Here is a 15,247-nt window from a genome sequence, read left to right on the forward strand (position 1 = left end):
AATTCCTTATTGTGTTGGTTCCTTTGAGGGACTCTTGATGGAGAATTGTGGTTTCTTGGTACATGCAGGTAAAGTCTGAAAGAGTGATGGGAGGGGTTGTTTGGGAGGACAGGTCTTGTATCCCAGATGCTCCATGTTGTCACATGCACATGAATGCTGAATGTGTGATTATGTTTTTTTTATGTTGTACCCCTCATGCTACCATTGTTACATGCAGGTGGAAACTGAAGGTGAAGCAACTGGAGCGAGAGTTAGATCGGCAGAAACATGGGACACAGCAAATGATGCAGCGAAATGAGCAGCTTATCAAAGAGACAGAGGCTATACGGCAACAGAACCACACCTTTGGCATGCAGCTGGAGAACATGCGGCGTGAGCTAGGGGATGCTTTGGTAGGTAATGGGGCAAAATTAAACGATGTATAGTCAACAAACAGTAGTACAACTGTATTGGTCATTGCAGTAAAGATATTTTAAACCTCATATGAATGGTTGCAGATTTTCAAATTAAATATTACATTTGTACAGAAGAAATTTACAGTGATCTGAATAATGTATTGTGAATTTTTGCTATTTTTGTGTTTTCATGGTTGCAAAAGCCACAAAATTAACGACTAGACATCTTTAAGAATGAATTTAAGTACCCACAAGATATATATTTTTTAAAAAGCAAATAATTTATGCAGAAGTAAATTAATGAATTGAGAGTATTTTATTTGAATATGCATTAGCATGCAACACATGTAAAAAAAATCCCAATGTAAACACAATACATACAAGAAATGCAACATGTCTGTCAAAAAATGAAACATTGTAAACATAATACATAGAATTATGCAGCACATCCATCACAAAAACAATGTATGAAGAATACATAAAAGTATGCAATTCATTTGTAAAAAAATTAAACATTGTAAACAGAACACATAAGTATGCAGCTCATTAGTAAAAACAACCCATCTGTACAACAATGTAAAAAGAAAATAAGTATGTAACCCGTTTGTACAGAACTCATAAATATGCAACACATCTGTACAACAGTGCAAACAGAACACATACGTATGCAACCCATCTGTACAACAATGTAAACAGAACACATAAATATGCAACACATCTATACAATACAAACAGAATACATAAGTTTGCAACCTATCTGTACAATGTTGTAACCAGAACACATAAGTATGCAACACATCTGTACAACAATGTAAATAGAACACATAAATATGCAACACAGCTGTACAATAACACAAATAGAACACATAAGTTTGCAACCTATCTGTACAACAGTGTAACCAAAACACATAAGTATGCAACACATCTGTACAGCAATGCAAACAGAACACATAAGTATGCAACACATCTGTACAACAATGTAAACAGAATACATAAATATGCAACCCATCTGTACAACAATGCAAACAGAGCACATAAGTATGCAACACATCTGTACATACATTGTAAACAGAACACATAAGCATGCAACACATCTGTACAAAACTGTCAACAGAACACATATAAGAATGTAACACATCTGTACAACAATGTAAACATAATACATATAAATAGGCAACACATCTGTCACAAAAACCCTGAATGTAAACAGATGGTTTTTTATATATATTTGAATGCTGTTAATAAGTCATGTGTTTAAAGGTATTACCTTTCTTCAAAAATGTAAATTTCAAATCACATATTCAGAGATAAATAACAAGTTATAGGTAAATAAACAGTTTATAAGTAAAATTGGCAACAATAATAAACTTACTTATATAGATGGGATATAACATGAGATGCTATGTGATCATAATGTGTACAAAATGTGTGCAATATTCCTGTTCACAGACATAATAGACATTGAACTGTCTTAAGTTAATTAACTCACATAACATGACATTGACCTGTCCTAAGGTAAGTAACTCACATACCAAGACATTGACCTGTCCTAGGTTAAGTAACCCACATAACAAGACATTGACCTGTCCTAAGGTAAGTAACTCACATAACAAGACACTGACCTGTCCTAAGGTAACTAACTCATATAACAAGATATTCACCTGTCCTAGGTTAAGTAACTCACACTGTTGATGCAAATGTATATTTTTTTTCTTCAGGCTGTGAGAGCAGCCCAAGATGAGCAGATCCGACTAAAAGATGTGGAGATTAATGAGCTGAAGTCCTATAGGATGGACCTGGATAAGGAACTGAGGGACACACGTACTGTAGCTGACAGGGTTGGTAGACCAGTATTCATGACCTCTGTTTCTCAAAATGACAAAGAAAAGGATTTAAAGATTTTAATCTTTTCCATTTGTCAGGATCAAATTCTTGACTTATGTTTTGCAAGCTGAAATACGATCAGCAAATGTTTAGAATAATAATTTCATAATGTTGAAATTGGTGTCATTTATATTAAAAGATTTATGGATAAATACCATATTGTTCTTGATCTAATTTGACTGCTTTTTATTTTATTACAAACATGTGGCTAAATATCTCAATCATGGTGAGAACAATTACAAAAAAAATGTTCATTTTGAATTGAGGCTACTAGTTAGGCTTCCTCAATATTTTTTTATCTAATTTGGCAGCTTTTTATTCTTAATGCAGTATTCAGTATGTCAACCATAAACAAGTCATATTTCTTTAACAAACATTACAACATTTTGAATTGAGGCTGCTGGTTAGGCTTCTTCACACAGTTTTTTATTTTTCCTCTCTCAGTTGGAGAATGAACTTCACATGGCAGAATCAAAGGCAGCTTCTTTAATGGAGGAAAGGAATCGTATGGAGGACAAATTTTCATCACTGGAGGCAGCTCATCTACTGGCCCAGGACCAGGCTAATCAACTACAGGTAACTCAATACTGATTGCTGTCACACAAGGCTTTGCCTTCCTTACATGGTTGCTTCAGTCATTAGAGGCAGTACATCTACAGGCCCAGGCTAATCAACTACAGGTAACTCAATACTGATTGCTGTCACACAAGGCTTTATCTTCCTTACATGGTTGCTTCAGTCATTAGAGGTAGTACATCTACAGGCCCAGGCTAATCAACTACAGGTAACTCAATACTGATTGCAATCACACTAGACTTTGTCTTCCTTACATGGTTGCTTCAGTCATTAGAGGCAGTCCATCTACTGGCCCAAGACCAGGCCAACCAACTACAGGTAACTCAATACTGATTGCAATCACACAAGGCTTTGTCTTTTTTACATGGTTGCTTCAGTCATTAGAGGCAGTCCATATACAGGCCCAAGACCAGGCCAACCAACTACAGGTAACTCAATACTGATTACAATAACACAAGGCTTTATCTTCCTTACATGGTTGCTTCAGTCATTAGATGCAGTCCATATACTGGCCCAAGACCAGGACAACCAACTACAGGTAACTCAATGTTGATTGCTGTCACGCAAGGCTTTGTCTTCCTTACATGGTTGCTTCAGTCATTAGATGCAGTCCATATACTGGCCCAAGACCAGGCCAACCAACTACAGGTAACTCAATACTGATTGCTGTCACGCAAGGCATTGTCTTCCTTACATGGTTGCTTCAGCCATTAGAGGCAGTCTGTCTACTGGCCTAGGGTCAGACCAACCAGCTACTGTTAATACTATTCTATCACACAAGGTTATCACAATTTTCTATTCCTACATTTCACTGCCACAGTCAATAGCAGGGGCAGTGAGGCCAACCAACTACTTATAACATGCTGCTCCTAAACCAAATTCATTTAGACTTACCTGATTTTGGCCATCCCTAATGAACTAGGTTGCCCGTCTATAGGCCTGGGACCAAGCCAACCAACTACAGGTAACATATTTCTCCTAAACCAGATCCAGTCAGTCTTACCTGTTGGCCATCTCTAAATGTGGTAGGTGACCCATCTATTGGCCATGTAAAATCTGTTGCAGGTAACATACCACAGCTACACCAGGCTCATTCTGTACTCCACTTGGCATTGTTAGTAGCTAGATGAGGTCCATCGACTGGCCCAAAACTGGGTCAAGCAAATTATATGTAAAGCACCACCATCATACCAGGTCCAGTCACTGTGTCACCCCCTCACCCTTGACATCTTTGCAGTGGGTTGGATATCACTGGTTTTTGTTAGTTTAGGGCAACAGGGTTATGGATGTGAATGAAAAATATAATTTTATCCATTCCCCAATTTCTGTTTTGCCCAATAATTTTTTCCATTATGCCTATTTAAATTTTCTTGTTGATGAAAGTTTTTATCTTCCCCACAAGTAAGGGGTGGTAATCAGTAGACCCTTCAGACTACTAGTTGTTATCTTTCCTGCAAGTAAGGGGAGGGGGGTCTTCAGGCCAAGCAGCCTACTAGCAGATAAGGAGAGACATCAATATACCCTCCAGACTACTAGCTGTTATCTTTCCTGCAAGTAAGGGGGCAGGGGCCAGTTTTTTTTTACAAATTTATTGCTGCAATTAGTGACCTAGTGTAACAAATCATAAACAATCAATACACAAGTGAGATCAAAAAGGTCTTTATTTTGGGATACTATATTAAAACAAAGCATAAGAATATTATCCACTTGACCAAAGAAGTCAGTGGCAGTTCATAACATAAGTTTATGCACTCCAGTCTCAAGTTTCTACTTTCAATTTTCGTGTCTGAAGGTCATTTTTGACACCATGTGATACAGTGTAAACACAAACCCTTTTCCTAGATGACATTTCTGCAAAACAGTGTGTACTAAACAGGCTGATGTGATTGAAAATAGTTGTCATCCAATACGTTTTTGAGATATTCTACTTGCCCCAAACCCATGTGTTTACTGCTGTGGGAGGCTAGTTCTTCTAACCAATTATTGGTATTTCACTGTTATCATACTGCAGAGTAACTATGGAAGGTGTACATGCCTGACATCAATTTCAAGAACAACACAAGCCAGAAACACCAAGTTCACAAATATATCCATATGTTTAAACAGTAAACAGTAATAGCTGAAAAAGTCACACCCTAGCCTTAAGTTAAGAAATTTGCCAGGTGCCAATTTACAAAACTGGACCTTGCCACCAAAGCAGCCTAATAGCAAGTAAGGGGAGACAATCTTAGGCCTTCCAGCTAACTACCTGATGTAAGCATCTTGATTTGTAAAGTAAATTTTTGGTCATATTTAACATGTAAAATTAAACAAGGTTAAAATCATTTATTATGAAACTTTTGTTTAGGTTTTGCACATGCACTTGACATTATAGTCATATCAAACAAGGATTGTTTGTTGATGTTTCATTTGTCATTTCTTGCATTATTTTATATATTTCTTGTACGTGTTGCTGGCATTCCATTTCAGCAAGAGTTGAAGGAACTCAGTAACCTCAAGGCTGAGTTAGCCACCTCTTTGTCTGAAGCAGACGGAAAAATCCATGTAACTATGTGTAGCTGTTATTCCAGTAACCCTCCCTATTCTAACAATTCCTAGCATGTTCTGTTTATTGTAACTGCTTGATCCCATGACAATATATATTCAGTACATAACTGCTTTATTGCGTAACCATATTAGTAGATGTATTACTTGGTTGCATCTTACTATCTTGAACAGGATGGCATATAAAACAAGAAATCATTTAACTTTCAGTATAATTCTTTTGTTTCATTTTTAGAGTCTACAATTATCCCACCTCTATAAGCTACATCTTTATTTTGCATTCTACATAGTCTTTGCCTGCTTTTAGCCTCTTAAAAAATATATATATATATATATATATATATATATATATATATATATATATATATATATATATATATATATATATATATATATGTGTGTGTGTGTGTTCGTGTGTTTTACTTGCTGATCTTTTGAATGTGTCTAACTGTGTTGACACATGTATATATCCATATACTCATGGAAACCATGTAGGTGTCATACTCAGTGGACACGTGTATATATCCATGTATACACCTACTCATTGGTACTATATATGTGTCTAATTCTGTGGACATGTATATATCCATATATATATATCTACTAATTGATATTGTGTATGTGCTTAACTCTGTTGACACATGTATGTATTGAAACTATGTAGGTGTCGAACTCTGTGGACACATGTATATATATGTGTGTGTGTGTATATATATATATATATATATATATATATATATATATATATATATATATACACACACACACACACACACACACCTACTCATAATACTATATGTGTCTAACGTTGTGGACATGTATGTGTGTGTGTGTGTGTGTGTGTATATATATATATATATATATATATATATATATATATATATATATATATATATATATATATACTAATTGATACTGTGCATGTGTTTAACTCTGTTGACACATACACACACAAATACACAGACCTAACTCTGTGGACATATATATATATATATATATATATATATATATATATATATATATATATATATATATATCAATGTATATTTACTCATTTATACTATGTTTGTGTCCAGCTTTTCATAACTCTGCTTTCTCATTTTACCCTGTTGGACTTGATACAAAGGTCAGCAAGTTATGTTTAGAACTACCCTTAAATAAGTAAACTAAAACAATATTGTTTAAGAGTTTAAGAGTTCTTTTTTAATTTAAAAGCATGATCTATAAATATAATTACTGTCATCAGTATTGTCCCTAACTTTGTCTGTGCCCTGCCCTCCCTAGGTGGCACCCTACCTTCTCTGGGTATGCATGCTGTCCTTCTTGACAGCTTCCCAGTCTTAAATCTCATGAAGTTTGATACATGACATAAGGTAGTGTTTAATGAGAGTTTTGACTGACTTTCCCACTCCGTGTTATGTTGGTGTGCGATGTCAGAGGACATCCTATACTGAAAACACATTGCCAAAACCATTTGACAGTGGCATAAGGTTCTTGCATTCCTCTGAACCTAGCAAAATTAAGTGACCCTTGTATCAGACCCCACCTGCTTGATGTTACTAAGTAGAATATTTATCTTTTCAGGCAATAATAGAAATAGAAATATAACTTTTATTGTTATGAATTGAGAAGTTAAATTATTCTACCTATCAATTCTAGACAGGTGATATTTGATGCAGGGTTGATTAATTTTGCCAGACAGATTGTAAAGTTACTACCCTATACAACTACTATGAGGTTTCAGCTAATTCCATGTTTTTGATAAGGAATGCTTTCTGATCTCCCCATCATAACTGTCTCAGTTTGGGTTGTAAAGGTCAGAGGCAGGTCAAACTATGAAGTATTCTACATGTGCCTTTCGGATGTAAACTTTATGTAATTAACTCTACATTTCACTTGCACTGCAAATATTTTCTTCCATACACTAATGGAGTATGTAAAACTGCCCCCTCGAATACAATGGGTGCTCTCAAAAAAGGCTTGCCCTGACAGGCATCCAGCATCCTGCCCTAAATAGTGGTTATGGGACAACACTGCAACTTTTCTTTATCAAAGTTAATGTTTCTTGTTTATGTCAAGTGTTTTATTTAAAAAGGACATTTGATGCTACATTATTTTAAAATATATATGTAGTCTACATACAGCTTGAGCGAAAAGAAATTAACTTCCTTTTTATCAAGTTCTTGCAATAGATTGCATGTGGCTACCTTTTTCCTTTTTTCATCATTGCAAAACTGGATGATTGTTTGTTCTTTTTGATCTTCATTTTTAGTATATTGTGACCCTAACATTATAAATAATAACAAGTTTGAGATTGTTGTTTAATCGGTATAATATGCATGGATGGTTGATATTATTAGATACTGTTTAATTGGCGTAATCCTCATGGATGATTGATGTTATTAGATACTGTTTAATTGGCATAATCTCCATGGATGATTGATGTATAAGATACTGTTTAATTGGCATAATCTCCATGGATGATTGATGTTATTAGATACTGTTTAATTGGCATAATCTCCATGGATGATTGATGTATTAGATACTGTTTAATTGGCATAATCTCCATGGATGATTGATGTATTAGAAACTGTTTAATTGGCATAATCTCCATGGATGATTGATGTTATTAGATACTGTTTAATTGGCATAATCCTCAAGAATGGTTGATGTTATTAGATACTGTTTAATTGGCATAATCCCCATGGATGATTGATGTTATTGGATAAATCAGTTAATAATAAAATTTTGCAGAAGATTTATTGCCATGTTTCTAACAATAGTTTCAGTGTAGCCTGATTTAGAAACATGAGAAAAAATTTTTCCAGAAAATATATTAACAGAGTTTATGAATAAAAGTGTGAAAACAAGCATTATAACTTGTTAAGTGCAGATTTAAAGGACTTTAATTTAACATGATAAATGTGCATTGTTTTTACAAACTGTGTCCATTTGTCTGTCCAAGATACTTTTCCCAAGTTTATGTATCCTGAACAAGACCAGCTAGTGTTGTCAAAATTGGTATCCATTTGTATCATGATACAAATTTGTATCTCATGTAAAATTAAGTTTTTTAATTCAGATTAGTACAGTTACCTTCCCTTGTTTGATAAGTGTCTTTACACTTCATATCTCTCTAATCATTTGAGGTATCTCAAAGAAACTTGATTGGCTTATTATCATGACTAGACATGAGTCTTGTAAATGATGAACTTAGTCATGCATGTCTTTATCACACACATGGTTGGCTTAATATCATGACTAGACATGAGTCTTGTAAATAATGGGCTCAGTCATGCATCTCACATCACACACATGATTGGCTTATTATTATGACTAGACATGAGTCTTGTAAATAATGAACTAAGTCATGCATCTCTTCATCACAGACATGATTGACTTATTATCATGACTAGACATGAGTCTTGTAAATAATGAACTGAGTCATGCATCTTTTCATCACACACATGATTGACTTATTATCATGACTAGACATGAGTCTTGTAAATGATGAACTTGGTCATGCATCTCTTCATCACTCACATGATTGATTATTATCATGACTAGACATGAGTCTTGTAAATAATGAACTTAGTCATGCATCTTTTCATCACACACATGATTGACTTATTATCATGACTAGACATGAGTCTTGTAAATAATGAACTTAGTCATGCATCTCTTCATCACATACATGGTTGGCTTATTATCATGACTAGACATGAGTCTTGTAAATAATGGCTCAGTCATGCATCTCACATCACACACATGGCTTAATATCATGACTAGACACGAGTCTTGTAAATAATGGGCTCAGTCATGCATCTCACATCACACACATGATTGGCTTATTATCATGACTAGACATGAGTCTTGTAAATAATGAACTTAGTCATGCATCTCTTCATCACACACATGATTGACTTATTATCATGACTAGGCATGAGTATTGTAAACAATGGACTCAGTCATGCATCTCTTCATCACTCACATGATTGGCTTATTATCATGACTAGACATGAGTCTTGTAAATAATGAACTTAGTCATGCATCTCTTCATCACACACATGGTTGGCTTAATATCATGACTGGACATGAGTCTTATATTTAATGAACTTAGTCGTGCATCTCTTCATCACTAACATGATTGGCTTATTATCATGACTAGACATGAGTCTTGTAAATAATGAACTTAGTCATGCATCTCACATCACACACATGATTGACTTATTATCTTGACTAGACATGAGTCTTGTAAATAAAGAACTTAGTCATGCTTCTCTTCATCACACACATGATTGACTTCTTATCATGACTAGACAAGAGTCTTATATTTAATGAACTTAGTCATGCATCTCTTCATCACACACATGGTTGACTTATTATCATGACTAGACATAAGTCTTATATTTGATGAACTTAGTCATGCATCTCTTCATCACACACATGATTGACTTATTATCATGACTAGACATGGGTCTTGTAAATAATGAACTTAGTCATGCATCTCACATCACACACATGATTGACTTATTATCATGACTAGACATAAGTCTTATATTTAATGAACTTACTCATGCATCTCTTCATCACACACTTGATTGACTTATTATCATGACTAGACATGAGTCTTGTAAATAATGAACTGAGTCATGCATCTCACATCACACACATGATTGACTTATTATCATGACTAGACATAAGTCTTATATTTAATGAACTTACTCATGCATCTCTTCATCACACACTTGATTGACTTATTATCATGACTAGACATGAGTCTTGTAAATAATGAACTGAGTCATGCATCTCACATCACACACATGGCTGTTAACATCTTCCAAATCATATGAGATATCTTAATGGAACTTAGTATGCATTGGCATCATGTTGAGAGTTTAGGTCAGTGATAAGATTGGGTTTTGTCAGCTTGTTACTTTTAGAACAGTGTGTTTTTCAAAAGCTCTTGCTTAATGACAGATCTTGCTGGCTTTATTTAAGTTATACAGTCATTTCAACTCGCGCTTATATATATCAACCTGAGAATGCAAGTTGATCCTATATGCCGTGTAAAGTTTATAATTAAAAATATGTGCCATTATTCTGTATCATGATATTCTACTAAAATATATTCTGATTATTCAGTATTTTGTTGAAAAACATAACGATGTTTGCTATGTGTTCATAGGATATGCGACAGAACTACATTGAACTCCAGCACCGAGAAAAGGCAGCAAGAGAGGAGAACAAACTCTATCAACACCAGCTGAATGAGGTAAGATCTGTCTGCCAAATGGCATGGAATTGTGTTGGTGGTGGTGGTAATCTATGATAGCTTTAGTTATATAATGTGCTAATAGTGATGGTTGAATCAGATAATAGTGATGTGCGTCAGAAGGCAGACATGTTTTCATTGGCCACTAGATCACTCATTCTGTCTTAAAATGTGATAATATTATTATCTAAACTATGATCAGACATTTGTTAAATTTTTATTGTTATTGGTGGTGTGTTGGTGAAGCTGGCCATGGTGAAACAAAATAATGTTTAGAATTTAGCAAAACCAAGGTAACTTAATCATCTGAGTGGTAGTTTAGAGTAAACTCTATTTTAGATCACAAGGGCAAAAAACCACTGGTGTTCGGTGTCAATTATATTCATTGTGGAGGGGTAATTATTGGGACTGAGGACAACCTTACAGTTTGGAATATAACATTAAATGAGTAAGGTATCTTTAATCTAGTTAGTGTTTTGTTTATGTGACTTTAATATTTATTCATTTTTTTCAGGAGCGTGAGAATGGTCGTATCAATATAGAAAATTTGAAGAGGGAACTCAATGAGACCAAGGTCAGTATAGAGAAATAGCATGATGCCCTCATTATCTGTTTTAATTATGCATAGTTAGTCCACCTTATCAGTCTTGGCTTTGTCAGTTGCTATGAGAAATTCATCTAAGCTTTTACTGGCTTGAATAATTATTTCTGACTACACACAGTGGACCAACATAGAAACAAAAAGTTACTACTGTAAATTTTAGAATGAGTTAGATCAGGGTTGACATATTTTCTGCTGTCTGTAAATTCAAGTACTGACAGAAAAACTTCTAGCACAGTGGTTACAAATTTTTAAAAGCATGCACCAAGACCACATGCTAGGGTGGGTATAGATCCTCTTGTCTTTGGCTTTACAGTTAATCCTTGTTCAGTGGTAATTTAATATAATAAACCCAGGTTAGGCAGTTGGCATAATTCCACTTGTCATTTACATGTTGATACAGTTAATCCTTGTTTAGCAGTAATTCATTAAACCCAGATTAGACAGTGGGCATAATTCCACTTATCATTGACCTTTCATATTGATACAGTTAGGCCTAGTGCGATGTCTTAACCCAGTTTACACAAATGTTCCTGATGATAATATGTCATTCTGCTACAGGTCCGAGAGGCACATATAGTCCAGGACCTGCAGCGACGACTCAAGAAGGACAAGGCTGAGTATGAAGCTGCTCTCCAGGCACTGAAGGTAAATAAATTTATTATGGATACATTAGGATACGTGGCAACCGAATGCCAGAATCTGGCCAAAAAATTCTTCTTTATAATGTATTTATTTTATTCTGTGCTGCAAATTCTAGCCACTTCTCAATAAGATCATATTTCACAGATCAAACCTTAACCATACAGTTCTAATGAATGTATCTAATAGTATTTTGTACCCAACCTGTGAATGGCAGGACGAATGTACATGGTTTGTACAACCTTGAAAAGTCCTTGACTTGGAGTGGTTGACTTGGAAACTCCTTGACTTGGAGTGGTTGACTTGAAAACTGCTTGAAATTTTTTTTAAAAAAGTTGGTTTTATTCTTGAAAAGTACTAGAATTTATTTATAACTCCTTAAATTTTAAAAAAAGCTTCATGAATTTATCTGAAGGATTACACAAATGTTTAAATAGGTATAAAAATGAAGAAGTTTATTTATTACAATGAAAACTTGTTTTATTTATGTATTTTCCACAGCCAGTATGTCAAATAGGATAAAATTGGGTAGGTCAAAAGACACTTAACATATCCCCTTGGTATAGTGGCACATTTATGTGTTTTTCTCTTCTACTTTATACCTATTTATGAAGTGAAAAACAAGTTAACGTTTGGAGAAAGCTTCTTGAAGAAATTTGCTAGGGTGGTGTAAAACCATGGCCATAAACTGAGTAATAGCAAGAAGCAAAACCACGAAGGTTTTTTAAAACTTAATAAAGAATTTTCAAAGTTATAAATGAAAATGTGAGAGGAACTTATAGTATTATGAAGCAAATCCAGAATAATCCTGATAAAGTTCTATGAATGTCCTAAATTAATGAAAATTTCTGTATATATGTCAAAACCAGAAATGTACTGTTCCATCAAGAATCATGATGTTATCAAGATGGCGGCATCCAGAATTCCTTCAAATAATTCACATCAGTTCCAGAATAATATTATAGTCCAAAATAATGAGCACTTTATATTTCCACTGAACAGTCCAAACAAATGTTTGTCCTCTCAAACAGTATCTAAGAACAATATAAAAACATTTGCAGACTTACAACAGGAACATACGAAATTTTGATGACTCCAAAATTGAAATGAATTTGATTGCTCAGTTCTTTCCTTACATACACTTTGTATTGTGACCAAATTTCACAATATACCCCATGTTATAATTCTTACTACTCATTTTGCCTTGAATTTGTCTATTCATGTGACCCAGCCCAACCAATGGGAAGTTACTGATTTCTTCTAGAAATGTTGTAACCCCATCAGCCAATGAGAAATTAATCTAAAGGTGCCATTAAGTCCTATTATTAAGATTATTATTGATAATTGTCAGCACATATGTAGATATATATTCATAGATCCTATGTAATGTTTGCTCTTAACAGACTCAGGTCATGTAGATATATAATTTTTGCTCTGATTATTGTGGCAGTGGATCATCAACATTAAGATTCTGTGTCAAAGTTTTTGTATGCCATATTGAAATATTAGCACTTTTTACAATTTTACCGTAATAATAGCCATAATGCATTTGTATACCTTCTACATATTTTGATCTGTTTAACTGAAATTTGTGCATAATAATTAGCTCCTATACATGCTAGGATTTCTTATATAATGGCAGCATAAGCAGAAGGTTACATCATTACAATGCAGTTCACAGATGTGACAGTGATTTTTTTAAGCCTCATTTCTTAACCACCATGTATCATATATAATGCCTTAGTATAAAATACTTTCCAACCTCCATATACACCATATAATGCCTTGGTATAAATGCCTAACAACCACCATGTACACCATATAATGCCTTAGTATAAATACTTAACAACCACCGTATACACCATATAATGCCTTGGTATAAAATACTTAACAACCACCATATACACCATATAATGCCTTGGTATAAAATACTTAACAACCACCATATACACCATATAATGCCTTAGTATAAATACTTAACAACCACCATATACACCATATAATTCCTAGGTATAAAATACTTAACAACCACCATATACACCATATAATGCCTTGGTATAAATACCTAACAACCACCATGTACACCATATAATGCCTTAGTATAAATACTTAACAACCACCATATACACCATATAATTCCTAGGTATAAAATACTTAACAACCACCATATACACCATATAATGCCTTGGTATAAATACTTAACAACCACCATATACACCATATAATTCCTAGGTATAAAATACTTAACAACCACCATATACACCATATAATGCCTTGGTATAAATACCTAACAACCACCATGTACACCATATAATGCCTTAGTATAAATACTTAACAACCACCATATACACCATATAATGTCTTAGTATAAATACTTAACAACCACCATATACACCATATAATTCCTAGGTATAAAATACTTAACAACCTCCATATACACCATATAATGCCTTGGTATAAATACCTAACAACCACCATGTACACCATATAATGCCTTAGTATAAATACTTAACAACAACCATGTACACCATATAATGCCTTAGTATAAATACTTAACAACCACCATATACACCATATAATACCTTGGTATAAATACTTAACAACCACCATACACACCATATAATGTCTTAGTATAAAATACTTTACAAGCACCATATACACGATATAATTCCTTAGTATAAAATACTTTACAAACACCATATAATGCCTTAGTATAAAATACTTAACAACCACCATATACACCATAAAATGCCTTGGTATAAATACTTAACAATCACCATATACACCATATAATGCCTTACTATAAAATACTTTACAACCACCACATACACCATAAAATGCCTTAGTATAAAATACTTTACAACCACCATATACACCATATAATGCCTTAGTATAAAATACTTTACAACCACCATATACACCATATAATGCCTTGGTATAAAATACTTTACAACCACCATATACACCATATAATGCCTTACTATAAAATACTTTACAACCACCATATACACTATATAATGCCTTGGTATAAAATACTTTACAACCACCATGTACACCATAAAATGCCTTAGTATAAAATACTTTACAACCACCATATACACCATATAATGCCTTAGTATAAAATACTTTACAACCACCATATACACCATATAATGCCTTGGTATAAAATACTTTACAACCACCATATACACCATATAATGCCTTGGTATAAAATACTTTACAACCACCATATACACTATATAATGCCTTGGTATAAAATACTTTACAACCACCATATACACCATATAATGCCTTGGTATAAAATACTTTACAACCACCATATACACTATA

The 15,247-nt window shown here is 33.9% G+C and overlaps 1 protein-coding gene across 3 annotated transcripts in view; it reads left to right on the top strand.

Moving 5' to 3' along the window:
• Positions 1–15,247, top strand: part of LOC149804769 (centrosomal protein 128-like) — a 198,288-nt gene that overhangs the window by 60,949 nt on the left and 122,092 nt on the right. For 2 of the 3 annotated variants that reach the window (XM_089944256.1, XM_089944264.1), the window contains exons 13-19: positions 218–392; positions 2,114–2,233; positions 2,724–2,855; positions 5,325–5,399; positions 10,588–10,674; positions 11,189–11,248; positions 11,837–11,923. In XM_089944256.1, the coding sequence (XP_089800382.1) occupies positions 218–392; positions 2,114–2,233; positions 2,724–2,855; positions 5,325–5,399; positions 10,588–10,674; positions 11,189–11,248; positions 11,837–11,923 (736 nt within the window). The remainder of the gene's footprint in view (positions 1–217; positions 393–2,113; positions 2,234–2,723; positions 2,856–5,324; positions 5,400–10,587; positions 10,675–11,188; positions 11,249–11,836; positions 11,924–15,247) is intronic. The other variant, XM_089944273.1, reaches the window with a different exon arrangement.

This window comes from Sinohyriopsis cumingii, chromosome 2 (assembly GCF_028554795.1).
Source record: "Sinohyriopsis cumingii isolate HCF-2022 chromosome 2, ASM2855479v2, whole genome shotgun sequence".
Taxonomy (NCBI): Eukaryota; Metazoa; Mollusca; class Bivalvia; order Unionida; family Unionidae; genus Sinohyriopsis; species Sinohyriopsis cumingii.